This window comes from Clupea harengus, chromosome 9 (genome assembly GCF_900700415.2).
Source record: "Clupea harengus chromosome 9, Ch_v2.0.2, whole genome shotgun sequence".
In the NCBI taxonomy this organism is placed as follows: Eukaryota; Metazoa; Chordata; class Actinopteri; order Clupeiformes; family Clupeidae; genus Clupea; species Clupea harengus.
In genome coordinates, this window is record NC_045160.1 from 13,687,021 (window position 1) to 13,708,103 (window position 21,083).

At 44.7% G+C, this 21,083-nt stretch overlaps 1 protein-coding gene across 5 annotated transcripts in view; it reads right to left on the minus strand.

Annotated features, from left to right (window-relative positions):
• kirrel3b (kirre like nephrin family adhesion molecule 3b) overlaps positions 1-21,083 on the minus strand; it is a 167,169-nt gene that overhangs the window by 23,723 nt on the left and 122,363 nt on the right. For all 5 annotated transcript variants that reach the window (XM_031573577.2, XM_031573576.2, XM_031573575.2 and 2 more), the window contains exons 4-6: positions 19,383-19,540; positions 12,060-12,210; positions 2,581-2,686 (exon numbers count right to left, since the gene is read on the minus strand). In XM_031573577.2, coding sequence (XP_031429437.1) covers positions 2,581-2,686; positions 12,060-12,210; positions 19,383-19,540 — 415 coding nt within the window. The remainder of the gene's footprint in view (positions 1-2,580; positions 2,687-12,059; positions 12,211-19,382; positions 19,541-21,083) is intronic.

Below are 21,083 nucleotides of genomic sequence, written 5' to 3' on the forward strand. Positions count from 1 at the left end.
ACGGACTGTATTAAAGGACACTTCATTTTATGAGACAAGGGTGAAAATGACATTCCTGTATAGTGATATTTTTTTTGTCTTTTCTTCCAATACTACTATGAACACATATGAGACAGTATTACTTGGATACTGTTTACACAGGCATCATAACCTGTTTTGCTCTGGTAACATCATTGGTGTCATTTCACGCCCTCCACCTCAACCACAGAGTGGCATTCTTCTGATACTCTTTCAGCGCCACAGACGCAGAGGACAAAGAGGAGATAAACAGCCCAGGTCCCTGCTGCCCTGTTGGAAGAGCCATAGAGCTGTGAATGGAATTGTTGCAGCTGGGATGACATATGGTCATTTTCATCCTTCCATTTTTAACATTGTTTTTTTCCCACAAGCTGAAATCGACAATGTGAAGATACTACAGTGTGTATAGCATCAGCAGCAGGCTGGATGGATGGTTAGGTGGGAGTTGTCTTATGTCATCTGCATAGTCAGTATTTGCAAACTATATAATCACTATAAAATGCCGTTAGCCAAAAAAACAAAACCCAGATGAGACAGGATAGTCAGGACAGTCTCAAACATGCTACAAATGTGACTTCTTGTTTGACATTTTAAGACAGGCACTGCAAGCACACTCTGTGTTATTTTCATTTTCTTCTTCTCGCTCTCCCTGTCAGGTTGCGCTCTCCTCCCTGAGTCTTCCCACCTTCGCCTCACAGCCCTGTGGAGATGTCATCTCCCCCTCAAGCGAGTCCTCCTCACACCACCCCGGCGTGCGTGCGCCGATACGTCAGGGTTCATCAGGACTCTGTGTCAAGGGCAATCAGCAGCAAGCCCGGTTTGCTCCAATATGTTATTTTAAAAGGGCAAGGTCCATCGGAGAGGACGGACTCTCTCTCTCTCTCTCTCTCTCTCTCTCTCTCTCTCTCTCTCTCTCTCGCTACCTGTGAGTGGGTTGTACATCCATTCCCCTTCCTAATACATCCTCTAGATTCATTGCTGAGCAATTCCCTTCCCTATTGATTTTACTCCACTTATTCCTCGCTCGCTTTTAAAAACCCACAAAGAAAAGGATGTCTTGACAAATCACCCCGGTATTACCCTTTGCCAAGGCCAATGCGAGGCTCGGCGGGAAATAAATAACGTTTTATTTCTTCCACATTCTCACCTATTTGCCGCTGAAAAAGGAAACATTTTGACGGCTGTGTCAGATAGAGACATCGTTTCTCGCTGTCTGAGGGCTCATTGTGGCAGGGTGCTGCTGGTCCTACACAGGAATTTGACTCATGCTGCCAAGGATTCTCAACTCCTATAGGCAGCACTGCACATGTAGGAATGTTCTCCAAGACCTTGTTTCGAGCTGCCAACAGCCTAAATCGACCCCATACCATGCTGAAAAGTCTTTCAACACCTACATGAAGCATGCACTGAAAAATGATAGGTAACTATTTTGTAGGTTGTGTAGATTTAGTCTCTGACAATCTCTTTCAGTCAATGGTGAATGTGTGGGTTAATTGCTATGTAGTAGGTACTTAAAGAGAGCACTGCATAGCTGGATCTCTGTGTGTCAGACATAACACAACCTATACCACAGCAACTCCAACAGTGGTTTAGAAACATTTACACAGCTATTGTTCTTTGGCACTGTATTATCTGTGATACTCTGTGAGTATTTATCAGGTTTAGAGTTCTTACCTCTTAGAGTTCTTGATTCTGAACAGTAATCAGTATTAGGAATAGTAGGAAGTCTGAATGATAAGTTAGTACTTTTAAAAATGTGCTGGATATGTATGGAGGTTCCCGCAGCCCTGTGCCGAGGAGGTTCCTGTCCCTGAGAAGGTTCCTGTTTCTGAGAAAGTGCCTGTTCCTGAGTCCGTTCCAGTGCCTGTTCCCGAGTCCGTTCCAGAGTATCAGTGTCTGTTGTTCAGACTGCCCGTTCCCATGTTGGCTCCAGATCCCGTTCCCATGGCTCCTGATTCCGTTCCCATGGCTCCTGATTCCGCTCACATGGCTCCTGATTCCGCTCCCATGGCTCCTGATTCCGCTCCCATGGCTCTTGATTCCGTTCACATGGCTCCTGATTCAGCCCCCGCCAAGCCTGTTGGCCACAGGCCTCCCTATCCTCCTCCTGAGAGGTTTCACCTGTCTGTCAGGCCTCCCTATCCTCCTCCTGAGAGGTTTCACCTGTCTGTCAGGCCTCCGGGTCGTCCACCTGAGCAGCCCCGCCTGTCTGCTCTGCTGCCGGTCGTCCTCCTCAGCAGCCCACCCACCCGCCCTGTTTTGTTTGGACTTTGTTTAGATGTTTCGGGACGTCTGGAGGCTGGGAACGTCTGGCCTTACAGACATGCATTCTTCAGACAAAAATGTGAGAGTGCTGCTCTTTATATAAATGAACTGCTATCTTCAAAAGGATTCAACACCCCACCCATCACAGCTACACCTAAGAGGTGAGTTTGTTCTGTTCCACACTTCCCAAAAACTAACAACTTACTGGTTGCTGTAAAACCTGAAATAGAACATGGTAATAGTGTCCACAGTCTTAAGAGAATAACACAAACAGACAGACAGGACACAGTTGCTCACCTGTATTGTGTTACTGGGGGATTGGCCTTGGCGGAGCAGTGGAATCTGACAAGGTTGCCTTCCAACACTGGCTGTGGCTCCACCGACAGATTGACCAGCGGCAAATCTGCACAAAGAGAGAAGAAAGCTTAGGAGGCCACCCTCTTAATCATTCGCAAACTCATTTGTTTTCCGAGCGCCGCAACTTATGAGCCGTGGCAGACGGGCTTTGTGATCAAAGGAAAATTTTACAGGTGTTTTAAATAACAGGAATACTAATTAATTTCACTGTCTAAAGTTGACATTAAAGCGATGCATGAGAAAAAATATTAGAAAAGTAATAAAAGGCTTTAAAAAAACCCGTCCCCTTAATTGCTCATTTTGAAAGAAGAGATTAATTGGTTGCTGCGACAACATTCATTTACACAGACATGAAAAAAAACACACTTAAATGACGATTTCAAACAAACCTCAGAATCACAGATGTGCACAGAGTAAACCATTTCTGCGTGGAACAGGAGCAGGGGTATTACTACTGAATATTCCTTTATTTTTCTGTCTTGTTTTGTGATCAGACCAACAGGCTTAAGGCAATTTGTTTCAACACAACACACACACACACACACACACACACACACACACACGTAGCGTCACTCAAACAAGTGAAGGTGGCAATGGGTGTTTTTTATTACTTGTGGCCATCTGCCATCTTCGACACTGTCATTATTCACCCTGCACTGTATAAAAGGCCTAGAGGTATACACTATCTCCCCAGAGCAAATGAGTTACTGAAATAATTTGAATTCACTGATGGATTCCACTGTGCAAACCATGGATCTTTTCGATGCTACGGTATAGTTCCAAATACTTTACAAAGAGGCACTCATCTCATCACTCAAAATGTTTGACTTTGACTTTTTGACTTTGACTTATAATATAAAAAATATTCTCTCAGCTTTCGTCTTAAAGCAGATATTTTACTCTTTACACTCGTATTACACTCTTTTCTTCATTCTAGTGATTGCAGTAATATTCAAATAAGTAGATTTCCACAACAGTATACAAGATATGGTATTCAGAAATCTGGCTTTGACAAGACAAACAAGGCCTTGTGCATAATTACGATTAGTATGATGTCGACATAATTACACTAAGTCAGTCACAAACATGTGACATCTGTGCCAATTACTGCACTTAGTCGGCTCAGTATGAGTGTCTGTGGACGTATGCTGGCTGTGGACATTGGAAGTGTACGTTTGTTTAAGAAAGGAGGAGGGGAGGGGAAAGAGGAAGAGCAAAACATACACAAAAAGAAAGGATAACAGAGAGCGAGAGAAAGAGAGTGAGAGAGAGAGAAAGAGAGTGAGAGAGAGATGGGATTTCAGCAGCCAGCCAGTTTTGATGCAGGTGCTTTCCATACATGTGCTTTGTGTCCAATTACACTAATGCAATCTCAACTGGCCCTATACAGGCTGGCAGCAGGGCTACTGGGCACAGCGACGGGCACACAGAGTGGGCACAGCCTGCTGCGGCTCGCAGAGATCCCCCTGAGGGCAGTGCTATGGAGGGAAAAGAGGAAAATATGGAGGTAGGTGTGTGTGTGTGTGTGTGTGTGTGTATCCGTTTGTTTGTTTGTGTGTGTGTGTGTGTGTGTATGTGTGAAAGAGTGGGAGTGCATTTGTGTTTGTGTGTCTGTGTGTATGTGTATGCAAGGCTACATGAGTGTATGCATTGAAATGTGTGTGTTTGTGATTTTGTATGTGTGTGTGTGTTTACGCAAGTGTGTATGCACTCCCTCTTTGTTCAAAGTATGTGCCTTGCAGGCACACAGCTGGACTGGGTGAGCTCAGCTGCCACTGGGCCCCAAAAGGAGGGTGGTCCAGGTGCCATCCCTCCCTCTCATCTGCTCCTCTCGGCATGTCTGCCCCGGCTCTGCGCCCCTCCCTGGGGCTTCATCCGCCCCTCTCTACCCCCACCCCCCCCCATCAACTCTCTCTTTCCCCCACTCTCAACCACACCTGTGCCAGCTCTCTCTCTCTCTTCCCCCCAGACATACACACACACACACACACACACAGACACACACACACGCACTCACTCACCGGGCCCCAGAGAGACAACACAGGTCTTGAGCCTGAGCCCAAGCCAGGCACTCACCAGCCGGGTAGATGTGTAGTACCAGCGCTGGTTAATTGGGCGGACAGAAAGGTGGGCAGCACTGGTGTAAACCTGTGCCAGTGTGTGTGTGTGTGTGTGTGTGTGTGTGAATGGCGGAACAAAATCTCATGCTGCAGCACACAGCACACACCTCCAGTGCCCCGCGCTCAGTGGGCACACCTTGATGTTTTGCGTTGAGTTGATGAAGAAAGAAAAAGAAGAAGTTGCCACCGCACTGATTCGCAGGGAGGGCAGCGCCCCTCGTTAACGTCTTTTGTATAACCAATGAGGCCCAGGGACACTTTCAAGTCCACGCCAGTCTTTTAAGAGTGACCCTCTCTCCCAGCAAAGTGTCTCGGGCGAGTGTCTCTCTCAGGGACAGCGGTGGCACAATGCCACCACTCTCGCTTTTCTTTTCTTCAGTAATGAAATGGATGACTTCTTGGCTTTGAAAAATGAATGGGTGGTCCCTGAAGGCCCGTGTGAGAGAAAGGGGGAATGATGGCTGTCCAGTGCCCGGGCCCTTGCACCCCAAGAGAGAGAGATAGAGAGAGACAGAGAGAGAGAGAGAGAGAGAGAGAGAGAAAGAGAGAGAGAGAGAGAGAGAAAGGGAGAGCGAGAGAGAGCGAGAGAGAGAAAGGGAGAGAGAAAACCTTCGTGGGCAGATTCAGTGGTGACACACAGCCGCATCGGTGACCTATGGCACTTTGATAGACTGACACTTCATGAAGGAGTCTGTCTGTCACTTTGCTGCATAACTGTATGAGTCTGGAGGGCTGTATTTGAGGCCTCGTGACAGACTATCAATATGCATCGCTGTTAATTCCTCACATTCATCTAGAGAAAAAGGGGGAGGTGGAGGAGTAAAGCTTGAAACAGAGGGTCTGGTATGACAGCAGCAATGATGGGACCAGGGGTGGTGGTGATGGTGGTGGAGGGGGGGATAAAATAGAAAAAGAAAAAGACAGTGGTGCGCTGACAGCTTTTGATCGGAAGTTCAAAGCCAGAACCAGATGGCGTATTTGAACAATCGGCCAAGTTGCTCCGGAGTTGCCGCGACGTTGCCAACGTAATTGCTTTCTTCCTCTTTCTTAAAGCTCAATTTCCAATCTCTGTGGGTCATTGTTGCCAGCTGTTCACAGGGAGACTGCGCCTCCAGGTTTTGATGTCTGTATCCTTATTTAATTTTTATTTATTTATTTATTCTGATGTGTGTGTGTGTGTGTGTGTGTGTGCATGTGTTCTCTGAAAACAACCATCGCTAATCCCCTTGGGTGTGTGAGCACAAACACTGCTGATCGACCCCAACCGCACAGCTGCTGGAAGCAGACGCGGGCACGGCGCGCTCCAGAGGCAGAGGGGTCTGGAGGACCCACATTTGATTAGCGCTCGGCCCCCGTAGGCATGGCGCTCATACATTCACAATGAGCGCCACGAGCTCCCCCTGTTTATGAGATCTGTTTGTCACAACTCAAAAGCGTTTGACAGCAAAGTGCATGGGTTGGCTTCAATATTTGGGTTGCCATGCCATCTTGATTTAAGAGCTCGGTACTTGGGCTGAGCGTTATTCATAATGTATCTCTCCTCGTTGCGCATGCGATCATAATATTCATATTGTGGCACAGATACTGATGTGTGCTCAAGCAAATTATTCAATACAGTGTGTGGAACCGGGTGGCATGAATTAAAAATTCCACTTTGCTCAATGGATGTTGAAAATGTCTGTGTGTGTGTGTGTGTGTGTGCGTCTGTGTGACCTTCGCTTCTGTTGAGTTGAGACAGTAGATGCTGTGCGCAGAGTGTCACACACACACACAGACACACACAAATTATTTTGAGACTACATCAAAGCAAGAGAGCCTTAACTGCCTGGCAAAAAGGAGGTGTGTGTGATGAGGGGGTAAAGAGAGAGTGAAAGAGAGAGAAGGAGAAAGAGATAGAGAGAGAGAGGGGGGAAGGGGGGGTGGGGGAGAGAGCACCTGCCTCGACTACACTACACATCTGCATGGCTTGCATTCATTAGTCTCAGCAAGTGGCACCTTCTCTTTTGTGCGCTTACTCTGTTAGCTCATTTGCATTGCATGCAGTCAGAGACTGCTCACGATCACTGGCTCTAGAAAGTGTCCTATCATCCGTTGTCTTGTGCCTGCATACATTAATGCAACACGAGCAGGGAGGACAAGGCGCTCAAAGCAAGGATTCAGAAGGGGTGGGACAACTTTTATTTTGATGGGCCATCAGAAACAATCACTGAACCATCTGTAGACAATCTGTTCAGTAAGATCTGAACAGAATAATAGATCTGAACAGCCTCAGATGGAGGAAGGGTGTGGGTTAGAGCTAGGGTCAGGCTATGACCTGAGGTAGACAGCTTTTAAGCAGTTGGGAGTTAGGCTAATGTGAAAATTCTGCTTAATATTTCTTAAAAACCTACTTGGATGCTACTTTGTGGATCATAAAAATACAACATTACTGATTGGGCGTTAATATTTACTAGGGTACCATGAATAACCACCAGTGTCGGGCCATGAGAAAAAGCAAGGCTCCCCCTACTCACTGTTATTAATGACTGTAATGACTGTAATATTGTTTGTATGGATCTTCATTCCTGTCGAGGTGATAATAAATCCAGGCCTCTGCAGATAGAATGGTCATCCATTCAAATCTACCCACCCACACAGACCCTTCCCTCTTTAAAACTACCGGAGCTAGCAGCTTCATCCAAAATGGAATCTTCACTGACCTTCAAAGACCTCCATAATCTCGCCCCTCAACACAGAATCTCAGTAAGCCTCTTCAGCCATATATCTCTGGTCATATCCAGAGAGGCCATGTGGCTTTGCTTTTACTTGTGTTACTCTCCAGTTTCAAATGACAAATGAGACAAATGTTAGAGTTCACACCATGATTTTAAACACAGTTACAACCTTCCACATTTGACTAATCTTCACTTTGGGTTTGTCTGTCGTGTAAACCTACCTGTCATGTTCTAACATACCACTGCTGCTGCCGACTGCCCAAAACTCTAATCTGCATTTAATTATCTAGCATCTATTTATCTGGCTTTGTCTTGTCAAGTTGCTTGTTGTTTCACAGGGATTAGTTTGAGAACGGTATTTCATAAACATAACGTCAAAATAATAATTATTACTATTTTATACCATTTATCTCTATCCAAGAAAAAAGCACTAGCAGGCGACTATCTGGTTAATGGAGTTGGTAATGGCCACAGGAAAGCATCAGCAAGACCAGAATGGTTATTCATTAGTGTCAGACTGGAAAAAAAACATCCCTGTGTGGTTTTTGTGTGTCCACAGCACAACGTGGCGTGAAACACTGCACTATCATAGCACCAGGGCTATTAGACAACACAAAATAATTACTGCCGACTCGTATTTGCACATCTAACACTGGCCTGGGGTTTGTACCCTGGACTCACCTCCCTGTTTTATATGCAGAACCTAATTTGGAAACACTGTTTGGAAACACTGCATATTTGGGTGCTAATTCGCTTAACCCCCAGGTCAGATAAGACTGTAAGGATTTATGTTCAGCAGAAAATGCTGAGGTGATTCTAATTCAGAAGCATTATAATAATGACACGGGAAAACAGTGCAATGAAATGCATTGAATTTGACAGGTTTAAACTGAAAAGCAGTGTCCAGTGTAATGTATTAATTGTTCTAATTTTAGGGTGGCACTTAATCTGTGAGAAAATGGCCTCTCAGCTGAAAAGTGTGTGGAATGGGAATTACCCAAGTTGGAGCACAATCCAAAAGGTCTTTAATTACTTTTGTTGCCACTGACATTATTGTATTAAACCAAGCGGTCAATTAGTCAACTTTAAATGTGGAGTGACAATCTTTTAAGGAGGTTTTATGCAGAAAGGGACAAGAGGACAAGTACAAACACACCAGATGTACATGGCGGCTTCTGTCCTTGTGACACACACACACACACGCACACACACACGCACACACACACGCACACATACACGCACATACACACGCACACACACACACACACACACACACACACACACACACACACACACACACACACACACATTTACATACCTACACTTACTCATACAGACATGCACTAACACCCACACATTCACCCAAAAGGACACACACACACACGAACACACACTCATTCAAATACATACAGTCACACACACATACACATATTCTGACACATCAACAAAAATACACACACACATGTACGCACACACACAAACTCATATCTGCTTCCTCATCCCCTGGTAGTAGATATCAGTCTGCCGTGTGTGTGACAGCAGATCGCTATCAGTCCCCTGCTTGTCCTCCTCTCCCTGTGTAAGTGCCTCCTATTCAACTGCATAAATAAATCAAAGCTCTGCCTAATATTGAACGCTCCGGGGAGACTTTCCAAACAGGGAGGCAGAGAGAGAGAAAGAGAGAGAGAGAGAGGGAGAGAGAGAGAGAGGAAACGGCCATAAACTAGGACAGGACCCATGGCTCCACTCCATTTTACCTTCGTCTCCATCTCCTCCTCATAGAATCCGCATCTAACCTCAGGACCACACCACACAAAAAAAATAAAAAAATACCTTAGCTAAGCTAACAGCGGCTATTCAGCTGGGACCTTCATTGATTTGCCCTTGTGTCCTCCCTTTGTGGATGGCCCTTGGTGTCAGGGGCAAAAGAACACAACAAACATTGAAAGACACAGAAAGAATGATGGTTCGTGTCATTATGTCTTGTCACAATAGCGAAAAAGATTTGTGACACTCTTTCATACCTGCGTAGATCATTCAGTCAATTAAATGAAATGTATTCATCTACACACTGGTGTGCATTGTGGTCTTTTGAATGCACAGTGTTGTCCACATATGGTTAACATATTGGTGGTTGAACTATAGCCAGAGTAAGACCATAAGAGGTTATAATCTGCAGTGTTTTAGTGATTTTCTTCCCCTGGCTTTCTGTGTGCGGGGAGGAAAAAAAAGACAGCCTCATTTGTGAAGAGTCAGTGAGAAATTCAGAGCAAATCATTCTCTCCATGTCACCAGATTTGAGTGTTTCTCTTCCCTATGATTGAGCTGGCCCAATTTCTTCTTGTTAAATGCTTAATTATGTTCACTTCAAAGACTGCTGCTGCCAAGTGAGTGTGTGTGTGTGTGTGTGTGTGTGTGTGTGTGACTTAGAAAGAGAGAATGTGTGGCTATGTGTGGGGGAGAAATTGTGTGTGTGTGTGTGTGTGTGTGAACTTGTCAGCGAGAGCAGCAGAGTGTGTGCGTATGCCCAGGGCCTTCTCTAGTCTTTGTCTACCCCTGTTCCCTTACAGCTGTGAGTCAGACACCCACTGTGCTCCCCCAGCTGTTTCTCCCCTGTGCTAACTGACAGCTGTCCCTCATCAATAGTAATGGTCCAGAGACTTTGGGCCGTCTGAGCCTGGAGAACGGACCCTACGGTGCCGTCAAAGCACTGCCGCAGGAGGTGCTTGCATGGGTCGTTGCACCTTGCCAGTCTCCTCCATCACATATTTATGGAACACCTGTTTGTACACTTGCACATGAGGGAGAAATTCTTTCTTTGGGACCAGCCTTTAGGCCGGGCAGACTGTTCACCACTCCGTTTTAAAGCGTTAGCACCCCCCACCACACACATGCACACACACACACACACACACACACACACACACACACACACACACACACACACACACACACACATACACACACACACACACACACACACACACTGGTTTTCTTGCGACACTCAAACTAATTTTTCTTTCCCAGGCCTCATTCTGCTCTGCATCCCCCCTGCTCCTCTGCACAACAGTCGTCGTGAAAAATACCTATTCAGCCGCAGCTTTTAGAACCGCAACCAGATTCAGCCTCCCACAAGCGCATTTTAAGGGCTTCCTCTAACTTGGAGCTGAGGCAGGAATCTTATAATCAAATTAAGGAGCGATGAGACCTGGCAAAATTCATCGCCAACATGAATGAATCAAAGTTCAATTACAGTCCGTCTGATTTCTCGCGCGGCTTAATTAGAGGGCGGATGTCTGCACGAGTCTGAAGAAGCGCGGTGAGTGCTGGCTCAACGATGTCCTCAGGGCCAGAGCCAGCCGAGCAAGAGGGGAGGAGAGAAAGAGAGAGATGAAAAAGAGGCTTTAGTGTGTATGAAGAAGCACTATAACCCTTGACCATTTTGACATGCACAGGAGAATCTAGCTTTTTTTTTCAACTTTTTCTTTTTTTTTTCCCTTTCCGTCAGCCTGAGGGGTAGGGCTGGCGAGTCATCAGGGAGCGTTCATCACGCCACTCGTGCCCACGCAGCCATCACCTCACGTCAGCGGCGCCAACCCCCACTCGTGGCGTCTGGGACATGGCGTATCGCGGAAGGAATCGGAGTGAGGGCCGTCACAGAGGCGCCTCTTTATTATCGCGCCGATGCGCTGCCATCTTGCTGGAAAACCCCACACTGACGCAGACGCCATGGCGCTCGGCGAAAACGGAAAAAAAAGATTAGCCGCAAAAAAATTTAGGAAGGGTTGTGGGAAAAACAAAACACCAACAACTGTTAATCATTTTTACGCCTGCGCCACCCACTCCTGCTCCCGCTCCGCCATTGTGCCGGAAAATGCCTCTTGTGGGGCACATAATAATAAGAATGGAGCCGTCAACAGTAATAGATCTCTAAATAGCATTTTCTGCTTTATTAGTCATAGTTAATGGTGTTGAAGGAGGCTGTGAGTGATGTGAAGCCCCTTTATTCAGAATCTCCTGCTTATGTCGAATAGTTCTCGATCAAAAAAAGATTTGGCGCCATTCGCCGGATGAAAACGTTTTGCTTGGTGGGCTTCCTCTGCATGTGTTCGGGAGGGAACTGTGCATGGTCTCGTAGAAAAGACTGATGAAGACAGAGTGGGGAGAATGAGACGAGGCAAACGCATGATTCTGAATGGAAGCACATTCGCAAAAAGACCAAAAAAAAGGGCCCATTTGTTGCAAAGAAATGTGACCAGTGATATTTCACTACAAGTGAGAAGGCTGAAACCATCCCCATGCCCCACTGTATCTAAAGCAAAAGGCAATTCAATTAGAAAAGCTAACAGACCTTGAAAATGAATCAGTGCGGGGGAAAGGGGAAAAAATCCACACTGCAAATCAGCTGAATAGAAATTAAAGAAGTTCATAGTGCAGAAGCACAAACTGCCATGTTGTGTATACCAATTTCATTAACTTCATTGAGTCATCACTGAGGCCGAAAAGGATAAAATATAAGAAAATAATACTTATGGGCTCTCATGGAGGAATGCAGAGGTGATAGCTGAGTGGGGAGTGTACTCACGTTGGATATCGATGGTGACACTGGTCTCCTTGCCATTGGGAACGGCCTTATTTGCGGCACGACAGATGATCTGCTGTCCGGACTCGATGTTGGAGGGCGAGATGTACAGTGTGCTGATGGTGCTCTCTCGCCGCCCATCTCGGAGAAGTGTCTGAGGAGAGAGAGAGAGAGAGAGAGAGAGAGAGAGAGAGAGAGAGAGAGAGAACAAGTTAGCAGGCAAGCGTTAAGCTCAAGTGTCATCCAAGCATGAGGACGGGTTCAGGGGCAACACAAACACCATCTCTCTTAAAGAGCTCATTTGGGCTGCATTCAAAATGTTGCATTTTCCCACAAGATGCCCAGGAGACCTTGCCCAGAAACAAAAACCCTACTCTGCCTCTGTCTGTTTCTGTACGGGCTGATTGATCCGAGGCGCAGGAGAAGTAAAAAAAGAGACAGAGGTTGTTTTTTGAGCCCCTTCTGTAAATCTCAAGAGCTGTGCTCTGGTGCATGGCTTGTCATACACCACAAAGGAAATCAATCTTCTTCTTCTTTTTTTTTGCCGCGCTCATATTTTTGGGAGCTGGGGGAAGAGCTGGTTGAGTTGCACGCGCGGTGAGCGCCATCTGGAAGCGCTCGACAGAATCCGCCCGCACTGCTGCCGTGCCGGGATGGCTCGGAGAAGATGCTAACCGCCGCCGCTGCGCTTCAGAACAAACTCACCCAGCAGAACAAATTGGCCAAGCCAACAGAGCTCGTGCTGAGGCCTACCACCGAGTCTGGGGAGGCACTCCACACACATCCCCCCTAAAGTGATGCTATGTAGAGCTGAGTGGAAAATGGGGGGGGGGGAGAAAAAAGAGAAAAACAAGATTTCCTCCTTGACTTTCAACCAGCTCCCTGAGCTGCTGTAGACAAACAAGGCCAAACACTCATATTTGCGTCGATTTAGCTTGACAGCATTCATATGCTTCTCCTGAAGCCTATTATAATTTCTGTCCCCCAAGGCTGGAAAACATTAGATTTCCACGTGCTGGCAAAATTCAAACATTCAAACAAATTTTTCAAAACATTGTTTTTTTTTTATATCTCTTTTGAAATCAAAAGTGGACATGACCTCTGCAACTCTTACGTGTGGTTCAGGAATCAATTCGCGAGTGAGGTTGGAAAAAAGGAGTATATGACGCTGAAAGGCATTAGCCTCTTTCCTGTCTTGCAGCTCAGAATTGTGTGATATGTGGGAGAAACTTCCTACATTCCTACAATTCCTACATTAGTCACTTCCGTAGCTCAATGAAGATGACAATATGGTATTTTGAGCTGCAGTTATAATAGTTATAATAACTGTGCTTGTCACTGTACATGCTATTGACAGTATGATTGCTAATAGCTGTAATTATGCATTCATTTGTCCTTGTTCTTTTTGATTTCAAATAGGTGTCTGGTGTCCTACCTGAAGGAATTGCACGGAGGCCGTGTATTAATTTGTCACTGAATGTGTCATTATTGTGGTGGGGGGTCCGCAGGCTCTCTGGATTAGGACTGCTCCATGCTGTTCACTCACTGGCTCTGAGCTGTGTCAATTAACTTTTGTAGCACTACCACAGCTGCCACACTTTCAACACTTTGCTGAGCATGGCAGAGTAGTTTCAGCCTCAATCCCCTTTCATGCAAATCAACTAATTGTGTGTAAATCCTCTTTGTCGTAAGACTATTATACCAAGACATACTCGTGGGTGAAAAGTGGGTGGAAATCATGGCCTCTTCCTCGTCTGCATGATGACACGGTCAGATCAGGGTGGAGGGGTTGCATAGAGCGCCTTGGCACTCACCTCTAAAGCAGAACATATTAGCTGTCAGCTCTGGGATGTGTCAATGTAATATCCTTTCTGACACAATCAGGATTGTTTCTCTCATTTCTCCCGACCTGTCTGAAGTCATTAATCTCGAACAGGCCCTGAAACGGCGCGGGGACTCAACCCTCATCTGTGAGCCTTAAAATAGCTCTGAATTATGAATGGATAATTCCTCATATCTGAGGCTTGAGCATGTCAGGAAAATGCTTATTTCCTCAGTGTGGGTGAGAACAGGCAGTGAGAAAGAGATGCACATGATGCACAGGAATCACTGTTAAGACTTTACATCAATGCTCACTAGTAAGTCATTACAGATAATAGGCCTGTGTGACATTTCTTTTGGGTTGTTCATGTGGAAATCAAGGCTCTAGAGGTCAGTTAATGAGGATGGTGAGAGACTGAACGACTGAAAGAAGATTGTAAACCAGATACATATAAAACATGAACTTAATTAATTATGGAGTTTAATTAGTAAGTCAACTGTCAGTTATTAGTTTCAGTTTCAGTTATTAATTGATTATACGTAGCATTTAAACTAGGGATGCACGATAATATCGGCACGACATCGGTATCTGCAGATAAAAGCTTAAAAACTTAATTATCGGCATCTGCAGATATGAACATTTCTGCCGATGTACCTGGCCGATAAAGTGACGTTCAAATTATGCGCACGCGTAGCAAATGTTTTGGTTACTATGAGCACCAACAAAGTAATTCAACACGTCGGCTGTGTGGCAGTACTTCACAGTATCAGAGGATGTTGACATGCTATTTGTCAGGAAACTTTTCAGGAGATGGAAGAGGAGACGACAGCTTGGCCGTAATGTAGGTTGCATGCATAGTTGCAGACCACTCCAGTGCAACGCTTTGCAACATTACCTGTCGCGCGCTAATAGAAGTTAATAAGTTGCTAGTTAGCTACAACACTAGCTAGTTAGCTTGCATGCTACAGTGACACCAGTTAAGTTGATGATCTCATTTGACGGGATGTGAAACGTTATGTCACGAGCCCACGCTATCTGTACATGGCTAACTTTTGCATATATGGAATTTATATAGCTAACTTGGCAATAACCTTACATAGATTAGTCTAGAAATCCTAGAAGGGATGTTATTAAACTGTAAGTCAGTTAACCAACGTTAGCTTGCCAAGTTAGCCAAGTTGCATTTCCAGAGTGTAGTTGTTCAAGTTGGTACTGTTCAAGTATGAAAATTGTGACGTGAAAATATAAATAAATCTGCCATATTTGAAATTATTTAAATAGTTTCATGAGTGAATGTCTATTTCTAAAATGATACAAATCAAGTTTTTAATGTCCCGTATCTACAGCAATACCCTATCATAATAACAGATTAATTATAGTACAGGAGAGACTTTTCAATAATTAAAAAGCAGAGGTGTATATATCGGCATCGGCATCGGCAATCGGCCAAAATTAGCTTGTAAATATCGGCATATCGGATATCGGCTAAAATTCAATATCGTGCATCCCTAATTTAAACACCAACTTTTTAAGCATTTTGAGACAAAAAGGACAGGAAACGCATGGTTTGAGCAACGTTTCTGTTGTTAACCAGGTCGTTCTGAAGCAACCCTTTACACGACCTCTCATGTTACCCTGTTTTACTAAAGTAAACTACAAGTAGCCTACAGAAAAAGGAGTATTACAGTTCTCCAGCCCAAGCAAACAATGCATCAGATAAGATATAGAGATACTAGAGAATAAAGTAAGCCAGATTCCACCAACAATGAAATGTCTACTGAACCTGATGCTTGTGAATGTGATTTCTAGCAGCGGGAAATGTACATTGTTGTTTGAATGTACACATGTTTGCATGCAGTACTTATTGTGTGTTAGGGAATTGGTGTAACTTGATCTGTTCATAATAGAAAAAGGTGTAGAGTTGTTTTTGTGATGATCAATTCAACATATTTCCAGGCCATCTTGATTGCCCTGTGAGACCTCAAGGGACATCAAATGAGCAGCATTAACATTTTGCTAATCTAACAAGCTTTTGATGTTTCCAAATATGCAAGGGTTGCTCAAGGTGACATAAAAACAGCCATTTTAATTAAAGACCACCAAAGCACCAGATTTTCTAATGCTCGTCATTGGGTATTAATTTCTCACAGAATAAGACAAATTAACTTTGTTTTAACTTTGCTTGGACCACATTGATGGGGTTAAAGTGACATTATGTGATTAACCTATCTGATCCTAGCTCATCCAATTGAGATTAATTTTACTATTTCACTGTACAATTAATTAAAAGGACTCCTTAATTCTTCACACCCCCCTCCCCCAACCCACAGACACTTTTCATTTCTCTGGGAAAAGCCTGTAAGGTTAATTTGCTTGACATGAAAAGGTAAGGGGATGTGAGAAAAGTAGAATAAAAAAGTCAAAAGATTTTGCCCAAAATGAAAGACCAGTTAATGATTCAAGACATTTCATAGTAAATTATCATTCAGAACAAAGATCCGTACAACTTTTGTATGGTTTACCTTTCAGCTGTGCATGACAAATACATTTCTTGGGGAATATTTTGGTGAACATGACTATTTAGTAGAAACTTTGCTGAGATGAAGGTCCAGGGGAGACTAACGAATTTGAGTGACAGATAAAGATATAGCTTTGAACATTGAAATGGGCTGTGGGGAAGAGTCAAAATGAATAGAAACTTATTTCCAGGAGCACGATAAGGAGCTCTGCGCACTGAAGCCCATCAGTTTAGTTACTTCAAGAGGCAAGGACCATTCTCGCTGTTGAATGTGTTTGTCTGACTTGATTTGGATGCATGGCACACCATTGGATTGTATGGAGTGGGCAGATGGGGGGGAACTTGGATCATGGTTGCAAAACTACTCTACATTACTATTTTACATGTTTTGCCAATGAGAGCATATGTATTTACAATATAACAATTTATAAAGCCAAGAAACCACACATGAGATCACTATTTGAACACTGAGTGATCCATCGAGTCTCATACTCTGGGTTCATCTTCACAAATGTTTGGTTCTCCAGATTTTTATCCCCAAGAGGGTCATTTTAGCGCACTCCCACCCACTCACACACATGCGCAATTGAAACATTGAGTGGATCTGAAATGCGCCTTTTAATGTAATTACTGCACATTGTGTAACTAGCGGATCTACCCTGGAGTGATAGTCCATATGTCCCCGCTGACACGTTAGTAAAAAAACATCACTGGGTTCAGTTTGGTGTTTGTATCGAGGCAACAGCTGTCTCCTGACTTCCACACTTCTGTTTCGACTTCAGCGCAATCAACCGAATGTGTCCCGGCACATCTATCTCATCCGTTATAAATACCGCACAATCACCGAAGCATGACTTATTCAAGAAGGGCTCTCCTCTAATTGATCACTTAAAAATCTCTTTGTGGATAATGGTGAAGAATGCCACTCTGTGGGTTTAAGAGCCATTTTTTTTTTTCTCTAAATCTGAGCAAAAGAAGCCGTCGGGAGAGAGATATGCTCGCTCGTTTGCTCAGACAGCGTCGCCACGTCTGCCCTCATTTGTTCTGATTATCCAGCGCAGGTTAAGGGATTGAGCGAGGAAGGCCGATTATGCCTTTATATTTCCTCTCGTCCGCGCCCCCATCATTCAGGCAGAACGATTGTCTCTTAATTGAACGTGTTGCTTTTTAATGGTATGAGCAGTGATATGAAGGCCGGCTGCGCTAGCTTCATTTGTCAGTGCAGTGGGTGCTTCATCTGCTTGCCACCATCACCGTGGAGACGGGAAGTATGATGTCCTCCTACTCCGCACCCCCTCATCCCCCCTACTCCTCCCTTCCTCCTCCCATTTAGCAGCGCTGCTGGCGAGTGGCATATTCTGCTGGCTGTTCTTTGGGTCCAATCAGTGGCGTCTCCATGCTCATGGAGAAAAAGCCAATAATGGGATAGCGCGAGAGAGGGTGTTGCTCCAAGGAGCTCTCATTGATATGGAAATTACGATCACCCCTTTTGATTAGATGTAGAGACGTCAAGGTGCAGCGCAAGCAACATGGGAGTCGGCCGTAGGTCAGAGGGATGCCACTGGGCCTAAGAGGCAGGGATAACATGAGATCTGCAGGCTCTAAGTGTATCGACAGCGACGGAGACGGGGGCTTGTCTGAGGGGATGGGGTTGTGTGGTGAGGTCGAATTTCCATGTCCTTTTCACTCAATGGAGCAAAGTGCAGTATCACAGAGATAACATTCCCAAAGAGACAGTGTGGTCTCCGCAAAACAAGAAACACAATGTGTGCCTCCAACAAGACTCTACACGTGGGTTCAGTTCAGCTCTGTCTATTTTCCCGTTTCAAACTGAGCAAGCAGGTGCATTGCCATATCGCCATGGACGAAAACGATCAGTGCAAAGCTGGTAGAGGGGTCAGGGGCCTTGTGTGCGCACACACACACGCACCATGCACACACACACACACACACACACACACACACACACACACACAAACGCACACACAAATGTACACACATGGACTCCTCCTCTCCCCATCTGGCCGTTTGCGCTGACATATATTTTCGCTGGGTGAAGAGGACAGACATCTCCTGGTGAAGACCCAGATTTCCAGGGATTTCACTCCGATCAATGGAGGCTAAATACAGGAGAGAATGCTTGCAGATGGTCGGTGTAATCAGCAGCACAGATGGTCCGGGCTCCAGAAGTGGCCATTAGAAAAACAAACTTTTTTTGGGGGGGGGGGGGGGCGGTAGAGAAAATGTTGTTTAAGTCAGCTGACTTCCTCAGAGTGATAGGCCATAAATCACCTTACCAAGCATAAGAAAGCAGTGCCATTTTTCATTTAAAGGCAACTCAAAGGACACTCCAAGCGCAGCTAAACCATGTGAAATATACAGATTTTCCAACCTGAATTAAAATTCAGCTTGTTGACAAAAGATTGCAGACATACTGTCAAACCTTTATGCTGACTCAATCAATCTTTAGTTGTTGTTTTGTTTTGCCAGAATAGCTCTGATTTGGGATGTCTTTTTTTAATGCGCAAAAAGTCTTTGTACCATCAAACTTCCTTTATTGTCTTTTCCTCGGTTATCTTCACCTCTATGGGGTATGGCTTGTCAACACAGCTGACAGCTAAAATAATAGCCCAATGCAGCATTCATCTGATCACATACAGCAACCGTAACCAACCTTTGCCTATACCAGTGATTTCCAAACTTTTATAGCAAGCCCCCTTTAACAGCAGTTTCAGCAGTTTATTATCAAGTTATCTACCAAACAAATAGCACTTCAAATAGCATGTCTTTCCATCAGTGATGTACCCAGTAATTGGATGAGCCTCTCCAAGCTTTTTCAACAGCGCCCACTATTCAAATATTTACACGTTTATGGATAATGAATTTGTATCTGACATTAAGAGGACCTTTAGACTCCCTCGCTCCCTCCACATATTGAGTAGTTCATTGCAGCGCGTGTTTATTCCAGTGCCTGAAGAGTGCTCACCTTGGAGTACATGGCCCCGTTGAGGACCTCTCCATTGCGTATCCAGATGATGGAGGCGGCAGGTTTGGCGTTGTCGGCATGGCAGGTCAGATTCAGGGGGTCTCCGGCGCGCAGGCTCACCACCGGTCCTCCATTGATAACCGGGTCCTCAGGAGGCACTACAAATCAATATATACACAGGACAGAGTGAACATACATGGTTGGCAGCTGAAACAATGACATAAATGCGTTAAAATACACTTATGTTTTTCCTCCTTTACATTTGGTTGAGATATGACCAAAGAGAGGAATATAGCGTGCCAAAATGTATTGAAGCTGACTGTACATTGCCATTCAAGTGTAAGAACACAGTAGGATGCATATACTAGAACATGTATTTCACAGGGATAGATAACAGGGATAGTTTATAAGAACAGAAATCACAGCAAATTGCTGGGCTGTAACTGATAGCTATCAAAGAAAAGAAATGCTCTTTAGAAAGGAGTCTTTGTGAGAAGCAGTGTCAAAGGACCATCATGTGCAATAATATATGTGTGTGTGTGTGTGTGTGTGTGTGTGTGTGTGTGTGTGTGTGTGTGTGTGTACATGCGTGTGTCAATGCTTGTGTGTGTGTGTGTGTGTGTGTGTGTGTACATGCGTGTCAGTGCTTGTGTGTGTGCTTTTTGTGGGTGTGCATGTGCCTATGAGTGATTGTGTGTGTGTACTGTATGTGTGAGTGTGTATGTGTGAGACAGAGTGTGTGTGTGTGTGTGTGTGTGTGTGTGTGTGTCTGAGGAACACAGACTGTGAGCAGGAGAGTGACAGGGCGGAAAGGCAATCTTCTCAGCAGACAGAGACAGAGACAGAGCGAGCAGTTAAGAGCAGCGGAACACAAGGCCAAGAATGGGCCTGATTACCCCCTTTTCACACCAGCACTGATCATCCTGGGTTTGATTCAAATGCCAGTGAATTATTGATTGGCTCCTATGCTCATCAGAGGGGCATATCTGGGGCGGATGAAAAATCAAAGACAGAAAACAGCTGGCATGCATTCATTCGGGTGTCGGTGAGACAGTGATAGTATAAGAGGGAAGGAAGTATATAGTGGAGGAGAGGGAGAGAGAGAGAGAGAGAGAGATATGGGGGAAAGACGGAGGCAAGAAATGTTGTACCATGAATGGAAATAATGAACTCATGTGACATGATGATTTTCTTTAAATCCAGAATAACAATAAAAAAGAGCAAATGTTTTATTTACGACCTCCATCATCGTGCTTGTGCGACTACTTTAAGATTCCTTACATTACGAAAATATGCAATAGCAAAAGTGGTCTACAGATTAGGGGAAGCAAACTAAAGACAAGTGTCAGTTTAGAATGGAATCATTTCAAACAGAAAGTTTTACCACAGCTACAAATGACATGTGGTGGATTTTCTGACAATCTCCAGGCAGTGTGAGAGCATTTGTTTAAGTGGGTGGCCAGGAGACTCTCATCCTGGTAAAAATAGCTTGCAGTTCATGTTTGACTGGTCGTATCATCCATCATCCCTGTGATGAGAGATATGTCACCAATCTGACACTAGGCTCGAAACGTGTTTCAGAATAGATTGGAGCCCCAGGTTTGACTGTCAAAACCATATAGACTTGTGAATAGCATTCAATCCAATTTATGTTTGTGTTCTTGAATTGATAAAAATAGTATTCCTTTCAGTCATGTTTTG